The sequence below is a fragment of the Tachysurus fulvidraco genome, chromosome 15, assembly GCF_022655615.1.
Source record: "Tachysurus fulvidraco isolate hzauxx_2018 chromosome 15, HZAU_PFXX_2.0, whole genome shotgun sequence".
NCBI classification, from domain to species: domain Eukaryota; kingdom Metazoa; phylum Chordata; class Actinopteri; order Siluriformes; family Bagridae; genus Tachysurus; species Tachysurus fulvidraco.
The window spans coordinates 14,144,884-14,170,116 of record NC_062532.1 but is presented as its reverse complement, the minus strand read 5'-3'; the positions used below and the strand labels follow the sequence as shown (position 1 = coordinate 14,170,116).

At 43.3% G+C, this 25,233-nt stretch overlaps 1 protein-coding gene across 1 annotated transcript in view; it reads left to right on the top strand.

Annotated features, from left to right (window-relative positions):
* The window catches only part of LOC113639508 (speckle type BTB/POZ protein), a 79,576-nt gene extending 54,963 nt beyond the window's left edge, over nucleotides 1-24,613 (top strand). Inside the window, exons 7-11 of the mRNA XM_027141384.2 lie at nucleotides 12,425-12,602; nucleotides 15,685-15,740; nucleotides 20,852-20,974; nucleotides 21,656-21,798; nucleotides 23,497-24,613. Coding sequence (XP_026997185.1) covers nucleotides 12,425-12,602; nucleotides 15,685-15,740; nucleotides 20,852-20,974; nucleotides 21,656-21,798; nucleotides 23,497-23,641 — 645 coding nt within the window. The 3' untranslated portion in view covers nucleotides 23,642-24,613. The remainder of the gene's footprint in view (nucleotides 1-12,424; nucleotides 12,603-15,684; nucleotides 15,741-20,851; nucleotides 20,975-21,655; nucleotides 21,799-23,496) is intronic.
* The last annotated feature ends 620 nt before the right edge of the window (nucleotides 24,614-25,233 follow it).

Below are 25,233 nucleotides of genomic sequence, written 5' to 3'. Positions count from 1 at the left end.
CTCTCACTTTAAATTTCCTGCTTAAAAATACAATTCCTTTTTATTTTCGCTGAAGTGTGTAACCATAAGGCAGAAAGTATGCAGTAAAGGTTTTATCATAACCAATACAGACCAGCAGATGATTTCTCTGAGTACCATGTCTACTCTGTATATATGCACACTACACCCTCTACCCCACTATGTGGCTTTACTGCGTTGTCTGTTGTTCTTTTCTGTGTTGCATACACGTGTAGAACATTAGTAATCCGCTGTCACTTTGTATTACACTACTGCAAACTGGTGGTTAGGGATAAAGGTACCTTTATTTTTTACACAGATAAAGAACTAAATGCAGGTTCTGCTTTGTTTATATTGCTCAGCAGGTTAACAGCGTGGGAAATCATATGCTCATTTCTAAGTACATTCAACTTTTTAATAATGCTACGTGTATGTAATATGACCACTTTTGTCATCACAGCAGAGCCCACTACTTTATCGTCAATGAGCGCATATATTACATCTCCGCTTGTCAAATACATTGAGGATTAGGGTGGATATCATACTTAACCCCCCACTGCACTTTCTACAGGCATGTTGATGGAGAAATCTCCCTCTCCTGCATTAATACTCGTCCTCGTGTAGCCTGTAGTAAAAAGGTCAGGTAGATTTTGGAGAGTCTGCCTCACTCTCTTCTCCTTCCCTGCAGTAGGGTACATGCTCTAATGCTATGCAGTGATTAATGTTTAACGCATGCTCCACAGACTTGGCTGTTTCAAGCCGGCCTAATGAAGCCTGCAGGCACACAGCAGAAGGCTTGCTGCCTTTTTTGGATGAGGAAGACGAGGGAGAAAGCCGGGGGAGGGAAGGGAAGAAGAATGAGGGCTCGTTTTAAGTGTTTCCAAACTGGGTCCGGTTACGTCACAGGGACCGAAACATGTCCTCAGCTCCTCCTTTTCTGAAAAAGAGAGAGAGAGAGAGAGTGTGTGTGTGTGTGTTTACTTGAGCAGCGTTGGTTGTTAGTGTGCTGGCTTTGCTTCCTGTGAAATGGATTGTGAGTGTGAGAGGGAAGAAATACAAGCGAGTGAAGGTTGTCCTCAACACCCCCCCTCCACCCCATTTATTTATTTATTTTTTAAACTTGGATAGCCTGATGTCATCATCTAAGTACTGCACTATATTAAGATAAGATAAGATATACCTTTATTCGTCCCACAACGGGGAAATTTCTCTGTTTCAGCAGCAAAGGGTAAGAAAATGCAAATATATAAAAAGAACAGACATAATATAATATACAGTATATACAAAACAAAATGTAGAAAAAGAGACCACGAGTAGTAGTTACACTGAAAGACATATTGCACGTTTTTCAAAATTTCTGTTATTATATAATTACAAAATTACAACATTTCTGTTGTATATTGCTGTGTCATTGTTATGCAAACTTTTAACAAAAACTACTAAAGAAAAAGCCACCACGGTACACAGGTAAAACCGTTTATTAACTAAAGTGACCGGTATCTTGGACTTCTCTGTCTTATATTTAATTTTTTTTTGCATTCCAAATGCAACACATTTTCCATAACTAATTTTTCCCCCCAGTGTGATTATATGACCAAGAGACCTTGTTTAACACATTAGCATTCAAAGACTAATGGAAAGCACCAGATAAGCCAACCTGAGCGAACACACTGTTAGCTAAAAAAACAGAACAAAATAAGATCAGTTGAGCACTTTGACTTACACTGATCCACACACAGAGGTCTCATTACATCGTGCTCGATTTTAACAAATACCCTCGCGGACGCTGCTCCACACTCAGGCTCAGGTCAGTCGTCCTCACACACTAAACATTAAAGCTATTGACAAAAGGAGTTTAAACATAAAGCTCAGCATGACAGCACACAGCTGCAGCCAACGTAAACCGCTTAATACAATGTTTTCATGATGTCTCTAATTGTTGGAAAGTAAGTAGGTTACTGATCTCAGTGTCTCATAGCGTATAGTCAGTACGCTTCGTCTCTAAACTTAATCTGCATGCGTGGACATGCATGGAGTATAAACTCCTTCTCAGACAGCTTCTGTAGATGACATTACCGTCATGGTAACTGATCAGGAGGATGGTATGTCATCTAGACAGCGTCTGAGGGTTATGATGGGGCATCCTGAACATACGCTAATTGGGACAGTTGTGTGAAGGCTGCTCTGTGATTGGCTGAGTGCAGAGACACCTCAGTTTTATTAGAGTTATTAAAGGCAACATTCTGACTGGGTTATTTATGATTAGACCAGAGAAGGTCTGATCTCTCCTTTCTTATTCCTTTTTATTGTCCGGTGCTGGAAGACATCTTTATAGGGGTACAAAGACCTGTCTAGGGTTGTGGATTACAGTCATTGTCTTGTCTGTACTAATGAGGAGTCTAGCAGTCATCCTCGAAAGTAAACAAGCTTCCTTTTTTTAACGAAGTTCTATACATAGGGTAGGTGGTGCGTGTTGCATGGATGTTACTGGGTGGAAATCTGGTCAAGACTTCAGGGAAGGAACTGGCATATGGTTCTGAAGGAAAGCCGCCAAGGTCCTGGAAGTGATCTGGAAAGACCAAAGCTTTGAATTTGATGAATGTGTTGTCATAATCTTTAATAATTATACACACTCCCCTACGTTCCCTGCGTTATCTGGGTTTAGGTTTTGCTTCTGCTAATCCATTTGATAACTGATTTGACATTCGATTAACAGAGATCGGAACGTTCTTGATCTTTATTTTCCTCTGCATCATTTCTTAGCTGTTGCTCCAGCTTCTGCAGGTAAATATGAGAAAAGTAACCCACAATCATGCTATTTTCTGTTATTTCCCTTTCTTTGCTCCTGTCTCTTGGTCATTCTCTCTCTCTCTCTCTCTCTCTCTCTCTCTCTCTCTCTCTCTCTCTCTCTCTCTCTCTCTCTCTCTCTCTCTCTCTCTCCTTTTTAAATAAATGATCTTGTCTTCTGAGAGAGTTTGAAGCAGGTATTTAAAAAAAATCTATCTATCTATCTATCTATCTATCTATCTATCTATCTATCTATCTATCTATCTATCTATCTATCTATCTATCTATCTATCTATCTATCTATCTATCTATCTATCTATCTATCTATCTATCTATCTATCTATCTATCTGCCTGTTTTTAAGTTCTTGTGTCCTCTCCCCCTTGCCACCATCGATCTCTATTTTATGGCCTCGTCTAAACTGTCTTCCTTTCACCTCTGTGCATCGTTCCTCCCTCCGATTCTCAGCCTCTCTTTCTCTCTCTCTCTCTCTCTCTCTCTCTCTCTCTCTCTCTCTCTCTCTCTCTCTCTCTCTCTCTCTCTATCCCTGACAGCACCCATCTTTCATTCAGTGCCACCATATGCCACGCTGATAACTCAGAGAGCTACTACAGCTGCAACATCTGTGCCCCACACACACGGGCACACATTCACACCCATCCACAACTCGCAGTAAGTAGTTAGGAGAATAGGGAGAAAAGTGCTACGCCTGCAGCATCTGCAGTACACACACAATGCAGGGAGGGAGAGAGAGAGAGAGGGAGGGAGTGAGAGGGAGGGAGGGCAGCAGAGCTCGATGATAAAGGCTTGTAAATGACTTCACTTTGAGGATGGAGGTAGATGGATGGAGGAGTGGAGTGAAGTGAATCTTTGGGCCTCCAGCTCACAGCTCATGCATTGTCCTCCAGACAAACACATTCTCTTCACTGTTATTTGTATAACCTACTTAACATAGTCACAGTGTAGCTTGACTGAAAATCCGCATGTAGATGTAACAAAGTCAGACTGTGTACGACTATAGAAAGGATATTATTCATAATTACATTCTTCACTGTTTCTAACAATTTATAATCACACCCTCCAGTGTCAGCCAAATGAGGATGAGGTTCCCTTTTCAGTCTGGTTCCTCTCAAGGTTTCTTCCTCTTCCATCTAGGGGAGATTTTCCGTGCCTCAGTCACCTCAGGCTTGTTCATTAAGGATAAATACAAACACATTTAAATATGTTTACTGTTCATCTTAAACTTTTGTATTATACGAATCTTTGGATAAGAAACTTTTTCTACTATATTTCTTATGTTCTGTGAAGCTGCTTTTAGACAATGTCCATTGTAAAAAGTGCTCTACAAGTCAGAGTGAACTGAATTGAAAATTGATGGTGTTTGTGTTTTGAGTTCTCACCCACTATTAAAGTTGGGCTCTGAAGTTTGCTTTTTGCTTCTGCTTTTTTCTCCTAGAAGAATTTGTTCTGACCTGGGAATCGACGGTATAGTAGACATTAGGTTGTCTATCTAGTTTGCTCAGCTGCTTACCAGCCAGTTCTTATCTATAATAAGATGAGTCCTACCAAGGGAGGGTGATGTCTAACACATGCTTCCTCAGAGACACATGAAATGATCCAGCTGCTCGTTCCATGCTGCGTGACTAGTGCTGTCTGCCCTCTTCCACATACCGCCACCCACACATGCCTGCAATTGGCTGATGTTACTGTGATTGACATCGGAGAGGGAGTCCCTCCTATACAGATGGCTTGGTTTCCTGCCAGTGACTAATGTGAATTTAACCCTTTTAGTATTTCTCTTATGCAACAACACTGGAGTGATGTAGAATAGCATTTTTCTGACAAGGAGCGGGTGTTCTATAAAATTTCAGTCATGCAGGCTTACACGAGGGATGCGTTTGTTTGTTTGTTTGTTTGTTTGTTTGTTAGATTGTAATGATGTGTGGTTCTCCTTCAATATTCCCAAGAGGGTGAATAGCTTCTACACACAAGGTGGCCTGCACTGCAGTTCACTTGAAGCAGTCTTTGATTCTGGGCCTTGAAATAGCTTTCACACTTCACCAAATGTGCAGAATTCTCAGGGCAAATGTCCTAATGAACAAGCTAGAGGTGACCATGGCAAAGAGACAACATTATGGAACCAGACTCCAAAGAGAGCTCCGTCATGTGAAGTCATCTGGCAAGTGAAAGCTCCAGCGTTCTGCCTCAGTCCCATTGATGCTCTTGGGCTAAGAGCTAACGTAATTTAACTCTGTTTCTCTTTGTCAGTCCCTCATTATAGCACCAGCTGATTTTAAAAACTAAAAAACTCCAAAAGCTTCCACAGCAGTGGGTTTGATGTGATGCATGCACACACTGACGTCCCAGAGAGAGATGCAGGTTGGTGTTTGTGGTCAGGGCCAGACTGTGAACAGCTTGAGTGGAAATGATGCGTAAAAGATCCGTGTGTGCGTCTGCTTGTTTGTGTTTGTGTTTGTTTGTGTTTGTGTTTGTGTGTGTGTGTGTGTGTGTGTGTGTGTGTGTGTGTGTGTGTGTGTGTGTGTGTGTGTGTGTGTGTGTGTGTGTGTGTGTGTGTGGGGTGAATAAGATCTTACCTTCTCACACATCAGCAGTAGCTCATATTCCAGCGCTTTGCTTCCTTTTCTTCTCATAGATCCTGCAGGTCACAGGGAGGTCAGTCACGTCACCCCTTCAGTCTCCGTCTTTTTCTGTCATTGCTTTGAAATATATTGGTGTGCATGAAATATACCTTGCCTGTTCAGCAGATCAGACTGTTTTTAAAATAAACGTATTCTTTATAGTAGTTCCAACATCCTTTTAGTGTGTTCTTGCGTATTAAAAAAGGGATTTTCATTATGGGTGTGTGTGTGGGGGGGTGGGGGGGGGGTGGGGTGTTACACAGCAAAAGGTTAATCCTACATTAAACAGAGATGCTTATGAGAGACATTAAATTAGACGTGTGTGTGTCCGTGTCCCTAACACCTCATTACTTTTGATAGAAAGAGAAGGCCTGATCTGATGAGGCTAATTTGGTTCATTTTGTAGTGGGTGCCTGTTTGTACATGCATTATATCTGTCTGTGTGTGTGAGTGCTGTTTGTTCAGCTAAATTAAACACTAAAGCGATAAATACCCATTCTCCATAGAATTAATGAACTTATTGCGTCTGATACGCAATCTTTTTGACACTATTTCATGCTTGGCCACACAGCTCGCATTTTGAACAACCAACGCAAACAGAAGGCGCCACCACCAGCGCTGCCCCTACCGCGACAGAGTCCTCTACATACATCCGTTAAATGAAAGAATAAAACAGAGGGAGTGTCATGCAGAGTTTATGAGCTGTTTGTCCTTCTCCATGTCTGAACACAGCGCAGGGCTTTATTACAGTAGCTAGCGGCAGAGAGGGCCGTCCTGCACCGCGCCGAGCCTTACCACGATAACGGACGAGCAGGACAGATTGGAAGGATCATCCTCTCACTCAGACCTCACTTAAGCTGAATGCCCCCAGGCCTCGGTTTGTAGATAGCGGTTAAGCTTCGAATTACACACTCGGTGAACAGCTTCTGTTATTTTCACTTGTTTTCTGTTTCTAGAGAAAGGCTCTACCTTAACTGACGTACAGTTTGTGATTAACATCTACTTTACATGTGTAATATTAGCACCTTTGTGTAATATTACTTCCTCACTGTCATCTTGTTCTAGACGTTCACCCTGAATGTCTGACACGCTCCATAATAACGAACCTGCCTCCACCGTTAATGCTGGAGTTTTATGTACGTACAAGTTCGTACCCTGAAAAAAAAAAATTCACCTCTCCTCTATTCTGATCTTTATTCTGCAGTCTAGTTTTGGTGCTCTTGTGCCAGCTACAGTGACAGATTCCTGTGTGTGACTGACTGAGACCTGATGTGCTCTTCTGCTGCTGTAGCATCAAGGCTGGACATGTTGTGCACTGTGTGAGCTGCTTTTCTGCTTATCCTGGTTACAGAGAGTGCTTATTTGTGTTGCTCTGGCTTTTCAGTCAGCTCCGACATCCTTCCTGTGTCATCCTGTTTGCATTCTGACATGCTGTTAAATGTGAACATTAGCTGAAGTTGATTTTATACAACTGAGGGTTAAGGGCCTTGCTCAGGGGCCCAGCAGTGGACACTAGGTGAACCTGGGCTTTGAACTCATGCACTAACTCTTAAGCTACCACATCCCCACAACACAGATGATGTGTCGTCACTCATCACAAGGAGGTTTGGTGCCGTTGTTGTACGAGTTGGAATGTTGCACAGTCTCCAATCAGACTCCAATGTGAAACAATCCAAGATTAATATTTGATTGTTTTAAAGATGAACATCTCATTTAGGAAGCCAGCTATTTAACTCTCGCTATTGGTTATATGTTTGATTGTGAAGCTTCATTTAAAGTCAGATGAATTTGATTAGATTTACTATTTTGACGTGTTCATGCTTCGTTCCTTCTTCCAGTGCTGAGACGTTTCCTATATGCTTTAATTATCTGGCAGTTTTGCATTTCAAACACTTGTTTATCACCTTTATCTTCTGTCCGCACTGTTTTCTCAGAGTCTGCTGGAGATTTATGGTCCGCTTTATCCGCATGTCTCATTTATTTGACCGTTTAGATGTTGCCAGCTCCTTCATTTCTAAATCACTCGTGTTTCTCTTCTCGATTGACTTTTTTTTTCCTGCCTTTTTGTTGTTCTTGTTGCTTCTCAGTGCTAAAGTTTTAAGTCAGTTCCCTCTCTGTGCATCATATGATAAATACTAAAGACACCATCCTGTATGTCTTCTGTTTCCTCAGAATGTTTTGGCTGTAGTTTCTACACGAGTTCTCCTGATGATTTTCGGAACTTGCACATGGTTTCATCTTAGTTAAAAAGCTTGTAGAAGTTATTTCTTCAAACATGAGCTGAATTATTGTCAGAGATTACACAGAAACATGTCCATGCTTCTTTTTAGCAGAGGGGTGTGTGTGTGTGTGTGTGTGTGTGTGTGTGTGTGTGTGTGTGTGTGTGTGTGTGTGTGTGTGTGTGTGTGTGTGTGTGTGTGTGTGTGTGTGTGTGTGTGTGTGTGTGTGTGTGTGTGTGTGTGTGTGTGTGTGTGTGTGTGTTTGTGATGCCTGTTGTTCCTGCTGCTTTCAGGTGACTTCTGGCTTGTAGCTTCCTTGACACCATGTTCCCTGTGAACATATTTATATTGTGGCTCCATAAGCCTGAGTCAGACAGGTGTTTAAGGTCTTGACCACTTCTCTGTAGCTTTTTTTATTCGAGCGTAGAATAGCGTTGTTGTCCTTCACCATGCTTACACTTGTTGTAGAATCTTCCCAATCAATTCCCTATCTTTATAGCTTCATGTATACGAGTAATCGTGCCTAGATCTGAAGAGGATATATGCACAACGTATATCAAATAATCTGAATATTTATTGGCTTGCAATATTCATTGTATTTGTGGAAAATGACAAAACATGCTGCTTTCTGCTCTGAGACCAAAGTTCAACAATGAACACTCTTAGTTGCATGAAGAATGTGTCTTAGGATATCAAATCGTGCGACCCTTAACCCTGTCCAGATTAACTAGAGCGTGCGCGAAAGGGTCTCGCGGCTATCAGTGACGCGTATCGACTGGATTTCAAAGCTCCTTATTGGAATTGTGACACAAGGCAGAAAAAATAGATTTAAGGTGTCATAGTCCTGTCACTGTGTGTGTGTGTGTGTGTGTGTGTGTGTGTGTGTGTGTGTGTGTGTGTGTGTGTGTGTGTGTGTGTGTGTGTGTGTGTGTGTGTGTTTTCGTTCTTCTCTTCCTACTCTCTTAATCTTCTTTTGCTACTCTTCTTCAACTTACTAATGAGCAAGTGATGAGTGTGTGAGTGTGAGAGAGAGAGAGAGAGAGAGAGACAGGAGCGTGTTCTTGTGTTTCGCAGCATGGTTCCCACAGCTGCTTTCATTAATCACACTGCAGGGAGAGAGAGCTGAGCTGACTGATCACACATGCATGCGTGTACATATACACACACACACACACGCAGGGACGTGTGTATGTGTTTAACATTCAGCACTTGCTCATTAGCTGCTCATTAGGGACATATGCCCATATATTCGCAGCGTCCACTTTATTAGTCACACCTGTACACCTGCACGTTCTGTATAGCTGCAGACATCAGCCAATCAGGTGGCAGCAGCACGGTGCATATACTCAAGCAGATACAGGCCAAGAGCTTCAGTTAATATTACGCCTCAAATGTCAGGAGTGGGGGAAATGTGGGACCTTGATTGGTGTGTGTTGCTGCCAGGTGGGATGGATTGAGTATTGAGTATAAGCTACTGATCTCATAGGATTTTCTCACACATCACATCTAGAGTTTTACACCGAATGGTGCAAAAGAACAAAAACATCCTGTGAGTTGAGATTCTTCAGGCTGAACCACTTTGTAGATGAGAGATCAGATCAGAGCAGAATGAACAGAGCTGATTGGAAGTTTATGGTAACTGAAATTATCACTTTTTCTAACCATAGTGAATAGAAAAGCATTTTATAATATACAACGCATCAAACCTCGAGCCAGATGAGTTACAACAGCAGCCCTGTTAGTCAGGAACAGGAATTTGCAGCTGTTGCAGCCCAGCTACCTAAAGGTTCGATGTGTTGTGTGTTTAGTGATGCTTTTCTGCTCAGCTCAGCTCTAAAGACTGCTTATGTGAGTTACTATAGACAAGCTGTTTCAGTCCACAGAACTTGTCAACTCTATAGACTGTGTGTGTGTGTGTGTGTGTGTGTGTGTGTGTGTGTGTGTGTGTGTGTGTGTGTGTGTGAGTGTGTGTGTGTGAGTGTGTGTGTGTGTGTGTGTGTGTGTGTGTGTGTGAGTGTGTGTGAGTGTGTGTGTGTGTGTCTGAGTGAGTGTGTGTGTGTGTGTGTGTCTGAGTGAGTGTGTGTGTCTGAGTGAGTGTGTGTGTGTGTGTCTGAGTGAGTGTGTGTGTGTGTCTGAGTGAGTGTGTGTGTGTCTGAGTGAGTGTGTGTGTGTGTGTCTGAGTGAGTGTGAGTGTGTGTGTCTGAGTGAGTGTGAGTGTGTGTGTCTGAGTGAGTGTGTGTGTGTGTGTGTGTGTGAGTGTGTGTGTGAGTGAACGTCTTTAAAGGATCTGTATCAGTCCCAGACAGCAGCAGGTGTAGAAGCATCTGTGTAAAGCAGTGTGTATTATACTGTACAAGGCTGTACTTTATGGCTGATATTATACAGAATAATGAGAGAATAAACGTGTCAGTGTTTAGTGGCCATGAAGGCCTGAGTGGAGCCAGAGGAACGCTAAACCCCTACTCACTCACTCCACTTACTGCTTTCCCTTCCCTTAATTCATCATGATAAACGATCTTCTCATAAACAGCCTTCTCTTTTTGAAGCCGAATATTAAATAATAGTCGGTTCACTGCAACGTGAAACATTTTGTATTGTGTTTAATGATTAAGGATCTTCATCACCTCTTTACCGGGCTGGTCAACATCAGAGCGCAAGTTTGAGTAGACGAGCATGCGGTTCCCCACACGGTTCATACGCATTAGAACTTCAGTACATCTGGTGCTGGAGAAAGTTAGCGACTGTGCGGTAAGTCTGAGAGACGATGCTGAGATCAAACCCATACGAAGCTATAAAACCTCCAGAGGTGAACGAAATAAACAGATCCTCCAGGGCATTTCAACAATACATGATCCATATCTTATCAGACTTTTGCACAAACCACCAGAACTTAAATAAATAAACTGCAAGATCTTTAAAACGTTTAAATCTTTATCATTCTTCTTCCTATTCTGACACACATGCGCTCGCGCTCTCTTTCTGAGCACTTTATTAGGAACACCTGTACTCCTACATATTCATGCAATTACCTACTGCTCTGATGTGGCTCTGGGTTTCTGCTGAGCCACACACATGGTTGAGTCAGTATTTGGCTGTTCGTTTCGGTCTTCATCAACTTTCCAGACACTGGGCCTGAATCTGTTTGGGATTTGGTGGAACAGGGGAGTTATAGCATGAAAGTACACCTGAAAATTCTGCAGGAGTAGCGTGACACGAGCATGTCAACACGAACCAAGTGCGTTTCCTACGTCGTAGATTCGTGCCACGAAAAGCCGACGCTGTTCTGAGACCAAAGTGAGGCCAGGCCAAGTATTAGCATAAATCTTCCTAATAAAGTGTGTGAGAGAGAGACCGAGGTCAGAAATGTGCCACAATGAGTCGATTCACTGATTCCAGACTTTAAGCACAGCGCTATATATTTCACTGTTTCAGAGACACGAAGTTGTCTGTCATTCAGAAAGCCGACACTATGAACCACTTAAGATGAAATAATGGAATACAATACAAGCTGTTTCATACTCATCAATCTTCTCTCGTGACATATCTGATCCTTTTATTCCTGTTAACACCTCTCTCTCTCGCTCATTGTCTCTTTTCCCCGAGGTGAACATTTAGTCCTCCATTAAGGACATACAAGGGTCCTTGACATTTAATTTCCTGTTTGCGGTGCACTTTTCCCCTTTGCCTGTGTGCCACTCTGTACTCCCACACGCTCCTTTCTTTGGTGTCTGTCTGTCAGCACATTATGCTCCGAGTGCGTGTTTGTTTTTCAAGTTGTGTGTGCTCCACATCTCCCTCTCTTTCTTCACATTTCACACACTGTGTGTGTGCGCACACGCGCGTGCATGTGTTGTGCGAGAGCTGCAACAATGTCCGCCTTGAGCTCTCGCTTGATCCTGTTGCCATGACGAACCGTGTATTATGAGATGTTGGTCAGGTGTAATACTAGTCTGGCATGAAGTGCTCTGGAAAAAAAGGCAATTTATTCTTTTCTGATGGCCGTGGGGAATGAATTTTAATTATAGCAGAGTTTAAAAAAAAAAATTAAAAAGCTTCCATCTGTTGGCTCCACAAGCCGCATGTAAATGTGCGTGCAATTATGACTTTTCATTTTATTTGCTTCCCGATTGGCATATAATTTTGAGTGTGTGTGCTCAAATTTATAGTGTGTGCAACTTTGATCTTTTTGGATCGGTGTGTGTTTTTGTGTGTGTGTGTGTGTGTGTGTGTGTGTGTGTGGGGGGGGGGGGGGGGGTGTTCAGGGCTTAAGTGTGTGTGCCCTGTAGAGAGATAAATGAATGTGCTTGCTGTTTGCAGGAACAGGTGGCAAAGTCAGCATGGTGGCTCTACACACACACACACACACACACACACACACACACACACACACACACACACACACACACACACACACACACAGTCTCTTTTGCTCACTCACACTACAACACAACACACACACGCACACATGCCATAAACAAATGGAAGCAATTTGTGTAAATTAAGAGATAACTAGATATCTACCCTTGTTCGACATGCTAGTGTCCCTCTAGAGTACCTGTGGTTTATCATCTCGAGTCACTCTATAACACGGTCATCATTGGGACTGAAATCTGATCTTCTAAACAGATGAACTAACGTCTGGAAGCTCACAGGAATTGTTTACCATTACAGCTCAGAGGACACACCTTTATTGCCAAGGATACAGCACACTGTGCTGCACTGGGCTATTGGGGATATTGATGCTTTTATTAACCAGTGGTTTTTGTTTGTGTTTTGTCTACAGGTGAGTGTGGTGCAGGACTCTGTGAACATCTCCGGACAGAACACCATGAACATGGTGAAGGTTCCGGACTGCAGACTGGCTGATGAGCTGGGTGGGTTGTGGGAACATTCTCGCTTCACCGACTGCTCACTGTGTGTCGCAGGCCAGGAGTTTCAGGCTCACAAAGCCATCCTAGCAGGTAACACACACACACACACACACACACACACACACACACACACACGCTTTGTTATAGGGTAATGAACTTGTACTCTATAGTTATGATGTCATAAAATCATAATATGATATTTTATTCGATTCGTATTTTATTCTCTCGCGATGACTTTTTAAAGTGGGATTATTTCTTTGTTTATTTCTTGTTCATTTTGTTGTTTATATGTTTGGCATCTCAAACGTGAAGCTCTTCATCAAACCAGGGCTAAACTTATCTGGCAACACACTTTCCCTCTTTTAAGACACTCAGTAGAAGTAGTGCTGAAGAAATAAATATATAAAAGAAAACGACTAAGCAGGAGGAAAATGTCAAGGCTTCTGCGAAAGAAAACTCCTGCTCCAGACTGCTGGTTTGTTTTGGGTTTAAATCCGATGAAAAGGGTAAAGCATCAATCTGAATGAAGTGACACTCTATAACAGACAAGTCGTTACAAAAGAGAGTCAGTTTTCAGTGTGTGTTTATATGCATGAGTCTAGTGGCAGCAAAAGAACTTTTACTTTTTGGAATTGTTTGCAGTCTAAACATCCGTATTGGACCTGCTGCACCGTTTAGTTTTTGACGTGTGTGTTGAACCTTTTCGCTAAATGACCCTTCTTGCTTGGTGTAAATCGCAGGATAGGAATAAATCTAGCTGTGTTAAAGTTGTAGAACAAATGCTTGTTTCCTAAAAGTTGATTTTTCAGCCACCACGTGTCAGTCTGTGTGCGTGGCTCAATCCTGTGTGCTTTATTGTGCTTATAGCGCATTTGTCTGTATCTCTAACAGGGATAAACATATAGAGACAACGCAGAGCCATTCAGTCTAAACACTCTGAGTTAATGAATGGAAGATGGATTCCAAGGTTGGATGTTTAAAATAATGCTAGATGAAATCTCGCTAGTTTTTGTAGTTAAATAAATAATGACAATTGATAGCGTCTTAGCCGTTTTCTTTGCTTTCTTTCTCCAGTACTAGTGCATAATCTAGTGAAGTGTCTGTGTACTCTGCACTTGTGTGTTCATTTGGATTGAACATTATATCATCCTGTGGATTTGTACCTAAAGATGGAGTAAGATTATAGTGTATTTTTCTCTTCTTCAGTATTTCTGCATTGCAGGGGAGTTCTGCACTATAATTCTAGCCTATATAAAAATTAAAGACATGACCAGAGCTAATATTGCTCACCCCCCTTCGTCCTGTTCCACCATCCCTCCTTCCTGTCTGCCCATTCGTCCTCCTCTCTATCTCTCAGTATGTCGCCCGCTTCAGTCACGGCCCAGTCAGGGCGGCGATCCCGGTTATCTCTCCGTATCAGCTCACGGCTTGTTAATCGCCGAGGGCACGTGTGGTCAGAGCGGGGCGAGTCACTCAGAGAGGCAGGAGAGATTAGAGCAGGCTGCAATGTGCCAGACGTCACCTGGTATTCAGGAGCTATCAGCGAGGCAGAATTAGGAGCTGCAGATGGCATTAAAAAAAAAACGAAAGTCAGCCTAAGATTAGCCTTATCTAGAGTTGTCAAAGTTAACACCTTAACTTTAACACCGTTTTCTTGCGCCACTATTTTTGGCATCATTAGCACTTCTTCATAGTAATTCTATAAAGCATACATAGTTCTTTCTAGGCTAGAAGCTCGCATGCTGCAGATTGAACGATGGAGAATCCTGCGACTTGTTTAACCCTGCCAGCAGTGCGAGCCGCGTCTTTGTATCAACAAGCTGGCACGGAAAGTTGTACATTTAAAAACAGATGGTCTGACCTGCTGCCTGCTGCATTTCTCACACGGCTGCTTTATTTTATTTCTCTCTCGTCTTTTATCTTAGTCAGTGACGATTTCGATGCAGTTCTCAGGCTTTAGGTAGGTCACACTACAGCCACTCAAAGGGTTTTATTTAGAAGTGTGAAAACCACAGCTGCTTTTATTGACTGGTTGTAGAGGAAGAAACAGAATTCAAGTGTTTTATGACTGATTGGAGGAAAGCTGGTCGGTTTTGTGTTTCTGTTCAAAGCTGTTATGACTGGCTTAGGGGCTTAATAAATGCAGCCTACTGGACGTCAGTGAGAAATCACTGCATCTAATAAGAGTTACCTCAGATTCCTGTGTGTTATTCTGATGAAAAGTGGAAGCTGTAGCAAGAATTTCACTGAGGTTGCAAAGCAGTTGACTGTTGAAAAGAAAGTCACTACATATCACATGGTTGAGGTTTGGAATTCCTGCTCCGGTGTTGGACAGCACATTGCATTCGATTCATTCATTCACATATAATATAAACACACACACACACCCACTCTTTACCACCATGCTAGGCTGAAAAGCATCTCAGAACACACACACTGCAGCAGTTCTCACACTGGGCCCGAATCCGTGTGATTCTTCCTGGATGTTCTCGGTCAACGCGACATCTTTCAGGTTACCAAATTGTCTTTGGTGCTCTGTTTCGGACTAAACCGCCAGTGTGAAAGCCTCCTGAGACAGGATTGGGAACAGTGTCCACACAACTGGACTGTGGAAGACGTCACAAGGACAAGAGGATCAGATAATGTGTCTGTGGTCCTGCGTCATAGTCTAAATAAAGTTGGGTTAACAAGCTTTAAAATGCTAGAACTTTACTTTTACTCTGTGTGTGTGTGTGTGTGTGTGTGTGTGTGTGTTTATAATCACTATGGAAAGTGTTTTTGCCAGCCACTACCCATTTGACAGCACTATTTTTTCATAACAATGGCCTGGAGGGAACCGGCGCTTTTGCTCTAGTAGTGAATTTGAACATATGGCTCCGGGTCCTGTATGATTTATTTTTTTTCCTACTTGGGATGATGGAAGATTTGCTCCTCTCTTATTAAGGTAATTAAAGGTGTAACCAGATGGCAGTCTAAGGTCAGATCAGGGCGATGATCTAAGATGGCGTCTAACTCGTTCACGCGGAATCCTCCAGAAGCAGCTCGTCTTTTCTTCCTTCATCTGCTTTCTGTTTACGTTGAACACTTTATTCTGCATGGCTCATAATTACAGATGGATGAATGTCCTGAATACTGATCATTGACTTAATTTGATCTCTTCTCTCACTTCCAGCTCGTTCTCCGGTTTTCAGTGCCATGTTCGAGCATGAAATGGAGGAGAGCAAAAAGGTATGTTTTTTTTTTTTGTTACCTCCTTTTTATTTTAACCACCTACCCCCTGTTTTTCTCTCTGTGACTCTCAGTTGCCTTGTCTGGCTTTTATTCTCTCATTAAAGTTCAAAGAGGGGAACAAAGCTCCCATGGTGTAGGAAGCAGTAAAAGACCCAGAGCCTCCCTCAAACACTTTGGTGTGCTCTACTTGATCATCTTAGATCAAGTGTTACTCTAAGACCTCGTTTAGTCGTCCTACAGTGCAGAAGTGCCTTAGTAATCTCTCTTTAGGGAAGACGTCTGCAGTCCACACGCCTTCATCACACCTCGTCATATACAGATACCAGACTTACTGTAGGTGGATTTATTCAGGTAATACTGTACCCCTTAACCCAGGACAGGTTTTGTTTAGTCAGTAAAATGCAGATTTATTGAACTGAAGTCCATAACTGAGCAACGAAGCTTAAAATCCTCGTTTAAAGTGATTGGGGAAAACGACCGGAATTGGATATGCTAAGAGTTTCCAAATTAGCAGCCACATGACAACCGATCTGAAATGTTGTCTTTTGTTATTCTTTTCTTGTACATATGAACATTTTAATAGAAACGGTGTATTTTGTATTTTGTGATGTTGCTGAGAGTCACATTCAATCAAGCCACCTTTAAATTGTGCGTATGTGCTATTTTATTTCCCACCATCCTGACATGCTGCACTAATTGGGAATTTAGCTTCGAGTTGAGTCGCAAATCAACCCCTCAGACTCTACATCAGGCTTATTTACCTGTTATTCTCACGTAGCCGTCAAACCTCTTCTTTGCGGACCGGTCTTCTGTTTGTCTTCTCTTTTTAATTTCCCTTTAAAACTAAATCTACACTGTTTATTAACGTACAAGTTTTGTCTGTATGAAACGCGACCCATGACATGGCAGAAAGCACAATCCAGGCAGCAGCAGTATGGATTAAAGGAAACGGAGCTCGTCATCACGGTGCATGAAATCATTTTCCATTTCTGCTGGGAAACCCAGACAGCTTCACTGTACTGCTTTAGTCTGTCGTGTTTTATTCCTTATGTATCGTTGGAAGCTGAACGTAGCAGCTGAAAGAAAAAGCGACCTTTCAAACAACTCCTGACTTTTTTTTTTTTTTGCAACACTGTCTTCCCACCAGACTGGTTAGTTCTCGCAAAGAAGTGTCATGTCTGTTTTTTAGTCATGCACCTTACCCATATGTTTCTGACACAATGTTCAAATGTAACGGTTAAGAAATAAAGTGAATCTGGGAATAAATAACATGTCAGCTCACCAGGGCGTGGGGGTTGCAGAAGATTCAGAATGACCAAATGGTCCAATTACATAAAGCTGCTTGGTTACAAAACCCTGGATACGACACGACCATTAGTTCTAGCTGTATTATATCTGACTATATGAATTAGATGTTTTGCTCCGAATCGTTATTCCACACAAACTCTGAGCTAATTGACGTCTGCTTTAAATTTGACCAGCGAAGAGTAAACACGTGCGTTTCTCTCCGTTTCACGTCATCGGCGATCATTTACATAAGCGCATGATAAACTGCAGCAGATGATCGGCTACACAAGTCGTGATGCTTTGTATTTATAAACCTCAACAGAAACCTACATTACTTGTAGCAATTTAGGAAGTCAATATCTTTGTTCTGTTACGTATCCCATAATCCTGTGCTTTAGCCCTGGCTGAGGGAAGAGTTTGTGTGTGATGATAAAGTTTGTTTTGTTGTTTTTCCTTTAAGTTTTAGAGAAATATCTGCTACCACTTCATGTGATGGAGTCACTAAGCCCGGAAATAAGTCACTAAGCCGAGCTGTGACTGTTAATGTATTTCAGTATCATGGCAGTAAAAATAATACACAGTGAACCTCCTTATAGTGCCTGTGCCTCTCCTCATGCAGTGGCAGCGTTGTCAGAACCCAGCGCTCCTGACGCAGCAGTATTCACCATCATCCTCTCACTGACACGCTTCCTTATTTTACTTTCCTTCCTCTCACAAACTGCTGGGTCACTGTGCCATCTTTTCTCCTCTCATCTTCTTCCGCTTCCCTCTTTCCTCCAATTTCATCATACCTTGTTTTTGTATTATATTTTCAGATGTGTTGGCATTTGGGGTGTCTAGATTTGGCTCTGGAGAATCAGTTTTTTTTTTTTTTGTTTTTTTTTTGTGAAGGCATTTTCTCTTGTTTGTTAAGAGTGTGTTGATTTTTAAAAGGTTCCAGCATCTCACACACACTGTCTCTCTCTCCCACCCTATCTGCCCCTTTCTCTCTCTCTCTCCTCTTTTTGAGCTTTTGAAATTGTATTCTCTTGCTTTAACCCCCCCCCTCTTGCTCTCTCTTCTGTGGTCTCTTTTCCTCCTTGTGTTTCTCTCTCTCTCTCTCTCTCTCTCTCTCTCTCTCTCTTTCTTCTTGCTTCCCATGTATTACTCTTACTTCCCTGGTGGCTGATGCGATGCTTCATTTTTTATTTTATTTTTTTCAATAAATTGTCATTTCTAAGGAGAAGCTGAATAAGTGCATAGCAATTTATACAATGGCACATCAAGTCATAAGAACAGTTGTTGCAGTGTGTGTGTGTGTGTGTGTGTGTGTGTGTGTGTGTGTGTGTGTGTGTGTGTGTGTGTGTATCTCTGCACATACACTGTGTGGCTCTTTTGTTAGTCAGAAGTAGATATATGACTGCATGAGTGAAGTCTTGCTTTGACCTTTTCATTTGAAAAGTGTGAACTTAATTTAGATTTGTGGGTTTTATGGACTTGCTTTTCACTGTTCCATTTTGCTTAGTCACAGCAGAAAGGTGTGTGTGTGTGTTTGTGTGTGTGCACGCCTGTGTGTGCACTTTATAGTGGCGCTCTATTGCGTTGACCTCAGTCATGTTGTGCGAGTCGCCGTGCTTTGGATAAAGCAGGATTGTAATTGGTTCCCAGGCGGAGCTGCAAAAAGGTGCTAGGTGGCTGTTAGCACAGCGGTAAACGATAAAAAGCTGCTTCAGTGGCCTGAGGCAAGAAATAGAGAGTAGGATTAATTCTAAAAAAAATCAACCTGGAAGAAAAGCAAAGCATAGAACGAACTCAGTGGTTTGTTTCTTGGTTTTTGCCCCTAGTTAGAGAGAACATATCCTGCCCTTGTGTTGTTTATTTGTGAAGAAGAGGCACTGATGTTGATTTTTCTGGAATATGGGAATGATGTGTGTTCCTTGTGGTAGGATTCGTTTAGAACGATTGTATCAGGCTAATCCCTGGATCGCAGTGTACGTGTACGGTGTGTGCACACGGTCTTTAAAGTTCTCAACAGGTTCATATAAATCACACTAAACTGCTTCCAGGACGAACCTTTAAGCTGCCTCATGTCCTAAATGTGAGGACTCGTAGCAGCTCTGTTTGTACTCGTGGTTGAGAAAGATGTCTTATATAATTGATGGATTTGTCTCGGCACTCTGTGTGTTTCTCATTTGGACAATCATGTAACATTCAAAACAAAGGGTGGTGATGAAGCAAGTATAAGTGTATTAGTTAGGAGTAAAAAGCTTTAGGAGTCAGAGCGCCGGTGTCCTGCCCAGTCTCATGTTTTATCTTGACTAAAAAGTGGACGCTGATGAAATATAATAGCTCATGACACAGGTCGGCTGAAGTGTGAGTGAGAGCAGCAACTAACTTTTATTTCATGATGTAGCTCATCTTCTACAACTATGTTGTATGAATATTTATATGAATGTATGGGTTGCAGGCTGTTATCAGGAGCGCTGGGTGTTGCGAGGGTGTTGGGGTGGTGTTTGTGAGGGTGTTGGGGTGGTGTTTGTGAGGGTGTTGGGGGTGGTGTTTATGAGGGTGTTGGGGTGGTGTTGTCTGGGTGTTGGGGTGGTGTTGGCTGGGTGTTGGGGTGGTGTTGGTTGGGTGTCACCGAGGGTGATGGTTGGGTTTTGGCGGGGGTGTTAGATGGGTGTTGGCAGTGGTGGTAGATGGGTGTTGGCGGGGGTGTTAGATGGGTGTTGGCGGGGGTGTTAGATGGGTGTTGGCGGGGGTGTTAGATGGGTGTTGGCAGGGGTGTTAGATGGGTGTCGGCGGGGTGTTAGATGGGCGTTGGCAGGGGTGTTAGATGGGTGTTGGCGGGGGTGTTAGATGGGTGTTGGCAGGGGTGTTAGATGGGTGTCGGCAGGGTGTTAGATGGGCGTTGGCAGGGGTGTTAGATGGGCGTTGGCAGGGGTGTTAGATGGGCGTTGGCAGGGGTGTTAGATGGGCGTTGGCGGGGTGTTAGATGGGCGTTGGCAGGGGTGTTAGATGGGTGTCGGCGGGGTGTTAGATGGGCGTTGGCAGGGGTGTTAGATGGGCGTTGGCAGGGGTGTTAGATGGGCGTTGGCGGGGTGTTAGATGGGCGTTGGCGGGGTGTTAGATGGGCGTTGGCGGGGTGTTAGATGGGCGTTGGCGGGGTGTTAGATGGGCGTTGGCGGGGTGTTAGATGGGCGTTGGCAGGGGTGTTAGATGGGCGTTGGCAGGGGTGTTAGATGGGTGTCGGCGGGGTGTTAGATGGGTGTTGGCAGGGGTGTTAGATGGGTGTCGGCGGGGTGTTAGATGGGTGTTGGCAGGGGTGTTAGATGGGTGTCGGCGGGGTGTTAGATGGGCGTTGGCAGGGGTGTTAGATGGGCGTCGGCGGGGTGTTAGATGGGCGTTGGCAGGGGTGTTAGATGGGCGTTGGCAGGGGTGTTAGATGGGCGTTGGCAGGGGTGTTAGATGGGCGTTGGCAGGGGTGTTAGATGGGCTTTGGCGGGGGTGTTAGATGGGCTTTGGCGGGGGTGTTAGATGCTGGCCACTGGGTTGTTGGTAGTGGCACACCACTGCCTGTGCTGCATCACTCCCTGCTGGCATGCATTATTAGTATATAACTACAGGGTAGGTCGCATGCCACTCCCTACATATTGTGAGCTGCTTTAGTTGTTAAGAGCATTAACAGACTAAACCGTGCTTAAAGAAAAACACACAATGTTTTAACTAAAAATAAGTTTTATTATACTTTTTTCCTACTGCCATATTTCAGGACAAAAGAATGCAAGTTTTCTGAACAGAGCTGTAGTGCAGATGAACAATATTAACATTGTGTGTTGCAGAACCGAGTGGAGATTAACGATGTGGAGCCAGAAGTGTTTAAGGAGATGATGTGTTTTATCTACACCGGCAAAGCGCCCAACCTGGACAAGATGGCCGACGACCTGCTTGCTGCTGCTGACAAGGTGACACACAAGCACACAAGCTTCCTGTTGTGTTAAATAAAACAGAATAAGAGAAACACATTCTGAGCAGCAGTGATAAAGCCTGTCTTTTGAAAGGTTTCCAGTGCATAAGCACCTCATGACAAAAAATGTGTGGGGCGTGTCGAGGTGGGCGTGTCAGGTGGGCGTGTCGAGTTGGGCGTGTCGAGGTGGGCGTGTCAGGTGGGCGCGCGTAGAAGTGACATTTTTACATTAAAAAGCAACGTTCTCATAAGTATTAAGGAAAGTGTGCAAGCTGGTGATAAAAGATAAATGCTAATTGGGCTGGTGAAATAAATCACACTACACAAGTCTTAAACACATTTTCATCCCCTTTTATTAAATCATGTTTTACTTTTAGGCAGAGATTGCAGTTCTATATCACTTAAACATGTTCTTTATTAAGTTTAGTTTCTAATTAAGTGTAAAAAAAAAAAAACTCCTTAATGTGACCTGTAGCTCTTTTTCTGTGTTTGATAGTCTTACTCCTTTTGATAGGTTCTACATGACTCTTATCTCTCTACCCTTATTTGTGGGCAGATGCAGTAAATTGGAGGCCGTTTGGCACTTCTGCGAATTACAATTGTACTGCACTTGTTTTTGTTTTGTTTATTTGAGTGTGTTGGATTTGTGCATGACATTTCTGTGTCGCTCTCTGTGCAGTACGCCTTGGAGCGCTTAAAGGTGATGTGCGAGGACGCTCTGTGTACGAGTCTGTCTGTGGAGAACGCTGCTGAGATCCTGATTCTGGCCGACCTGCACAGTGCCGATCAACTCAAAACCCAAGCCGTCGACTTCATTAACTAGTGAGTGGCTGAGTTTTAACACAACTCTATCATCCCAGTATGCTTTACTGACACACACCACACAAAGGTCAAGGCTCTATCTGTCTGTCTGTCTCCCTGTCTCCCTTTCTGTCTCTCTGTTTTCCCTCTGTGTTCCTCTATCTGTTCTGTCTGCCTCTCTTGCTATTTCTGCCTTTCTCTGTGTGACCCCTCCTCCCACCACCACACCCAGCCACCCCTGCACGTGCATCGAGCAGCCACAACAATAACACCACAAGCCACAAAGAGAAATCAATAGCCATGACGCTAGATGATACATGCTCACTACTGAGCCCACATAATGTGCTACTGGGCTACTGGTGGTGATTCTGCTCTTCTGTAATCACCCAAAATTTGTTCTAACCACTTTTTTTTTTAATTAAACGTTGTCTGTAGCTACTTTGCTAGGGTTTGAGCCGTCCTTAAGTGTCCTTGAGATGCATTCTCTGTCTCTGACCCCCAGTCCTTGCCAGAGCAGGCAAGCTGGAAACTTAATGAAAATAGAGATGAAGCTAGACTAATCTACATCTTCTGTTAATTATAATAACATACATTTTTGTATTAGTGCATTTTTTTTGTTTTGTAAGCAGACCCAACAGTACGAAAATCGACAGTAGTGCAGAAATGACAGACAATCATTATAAATCACAACAAACCAATTCTACATGGCAGAGGACTTCTTTAAGCCAGCTCTTATTATTTTTCTTTGTTTTGTGAGTTGGAGACATTCTGACAGATGCTCTGCTTTGCTTGTATTGTCTTTTGTGACACAAACACACACACATACACACACATCTGCACTGCAACCACATTAATATATGTGTAGATGTTTTGTGGCATGTGTAGGTTGCATTAGAAATACTTTTTAAATACTAGTGTCTGATTTGCACTGACCAATGTAAACCAATTACATCCGTGAAATCTGCTGGTCTGGATTGTGTCTTTTTTAGTATCCTCTGCTCTGCTGGAAAATATTCCTTATGCTGCTACTGTGTATACTGCATGGTATGTGAACAGGGACGAAATCACAAATGCTTCTACCCTCAGCAGGTTTCTTTTTGTAGTTTCCCAGCCTAGCCCTATTTCCTAAAAGGATTGTATGCTCCCAATCACCGTTTTTCCTTTTATTTGTTTATGTGCACCTTGTGTTCTCCTGGGTGCTGTGTGACTCCATGCAGAGTAATAGTGGAGCTATTGATCTGTTGAGGAACTGCTAGAGGGTTTAGACTAGAGCATGCTGGGTTGAGCTGCAGCACTTACAGCCTTCATTGTTGGTGCACAATAAAAAACGGAAACATTTACAGAATACGCTGCATGTTTTAGTTCATGATTATGTCTGGAGGTGTTTGCTGTGTGCTCTTGGCTGCTGTAGCCTACGTTCAGGTGTAGAATATCAGGACAGTGGTCCTCAGTTGAACTTTTGGTGGTATGTTTGGGGTAAATGCATTTCCTGGCCAATTAGGGGAGCAGGACTGAGCTTCACACTTGTCTCAAACATGCCATGCACACTCAAACCCACACAGACACATGGTGAATGTCGAATGTCATTAAAGGCCATTGGTGTGCGTGATAGTGCAGTTTAGCCCCCTCAGGGCAGAAGCAGATTGAGGACAACATGCAAACAAACTAGAGCTATTTTGTGTATATATAATTCTCTCTCTCTCTCTCTCTCTCTCTCAGCCATGCATCAGATGTGATGGAGACATCCGGCTGGAAGTCCATGGTGGCGTCTCACCCTCACCTGGTTGCAGAGGCTTACCGTTCCCTGGCGTCGGCACAGTGCCCCTTTTTGGGCCCACCCCGAAAGCGCCTCAAACAGTCATAGTAACCTTGGATTATACTCACCCAGCCCCCTTGCCAGGACTGCCCACACAGAGGCGCCATTCTTAAATGTACCCCATAACTTCTAAATATACTCCCTGTAGGGACTCTAGCGAACCCTTGATCCCGAGGTACTGTGTTCTGTAGCGTCCCTCCTTGTCCTCTACAACGTCCTCAGCCCAAAAACCCAGGCGCGCCAGGGAACCTCAAGCAGAACGGCCATCTATAGAGGCAGTGCTGTACCCGAGGGTTCCTCCCAGCTCTGCTCTCTCCTCGACGCCCCTCCCCAATTGCCCAGCCTAACCAGGATAAGCGAGTTTCAGTGGGATCCTGGAGTCAGTGATGTCTACAGTTTGGATGACCGGTTGGGCACGATGGACGGTGACTACAAATACTGGACACAATGATTCTATCGGTGGACTTTAACCTTCTGTCTGCGGACTGTGACCCCACTGTCCCCTGCGATGGATTCTCCTTTACTGTGTGCATCATTTGTTCCCTTTCTCAGTGACAGATGGATATTAGGATGAGAAAATCAAACCCAGCTATTGTTGGGGAACTGCAGCGCTTTTAAATAGGTAGCTTGTCTCCTTCGTCCCGATATTCGAGTAGGTCACGTGTCTCTCTTTGATGGAATTTTCTACTCAATCTATCGCAAGTGTAAGATCCTGAAGAAAGTGACTTTAACCAAAGCTTTCTTGCTGCCATTCTCTGACCTGATGTTACATTGGCCAGTCAGAGAATAAGAGGCACAGGTGGACTTCCTGTACATCTCCTGTGTATTGGAGAGTGTGTGATTGCACAGATTGTTGGAAGAGGGCTGAAAGAAGGGGAGTATGTAAATACAAGGTTCTGTTTCTTTTGATGTTTTATTTGAGATTTTCTCCTCCTTGTAGCACTTCTGTATTTAAACCCAGGCTTTCTGTATGAAAACAAAAACTACAAAAAAACCAGATAATAAATTTGGCTGTGCTCATGTTTGTTGTTCGATTGTTGTACTACCATGTTTACCCACATTTCTGCCTTTTTGTCCCTTCAAGTGTTTTCTGAGATTCAAGGAAATAAGTCTAGCTGACAGTTAGCGAAATCTTTTTCACGCGGGTCTCTGGGTGAAGATAAAGCAGTTATTCCTGCCTGTTTTGATTGGGAATTTAAAAACATTCTCCACAGTGAATCAGAGCACAAAAATGAAAGCCACCTCTTTAAAGTAAGGAGCATAAACGACCTCTCTTTTCTTCAGTAGAGCTACCGAGTGAAATAATGATGCACTCGTTCAGATCCGGAGAAACATCACTTCTTGTTAAAGTCTGTATTTGACAAGAAGGAACACACACAGACTTCCTGCTGTAGATCTGGCTGCGGAGTGCTTTTGGAATTGGACTGTACACTTGCTCATCCTGTATGCTAACATTGGATGAAGCATTTCTGCTGCACTCGTGAGATTCAACTAACTTTTGAGAAGTGCTGAGATCAAAACTGATGAAGGGACTGAGGGGTGGGGGGTAGGTTACTAAATATGGAGCGGCGCTGAAATCATATCCAAAAGACAACACGCTAAAACCTGTTATGTCGCTGGGGCTAAATTCTGGAAAAGAG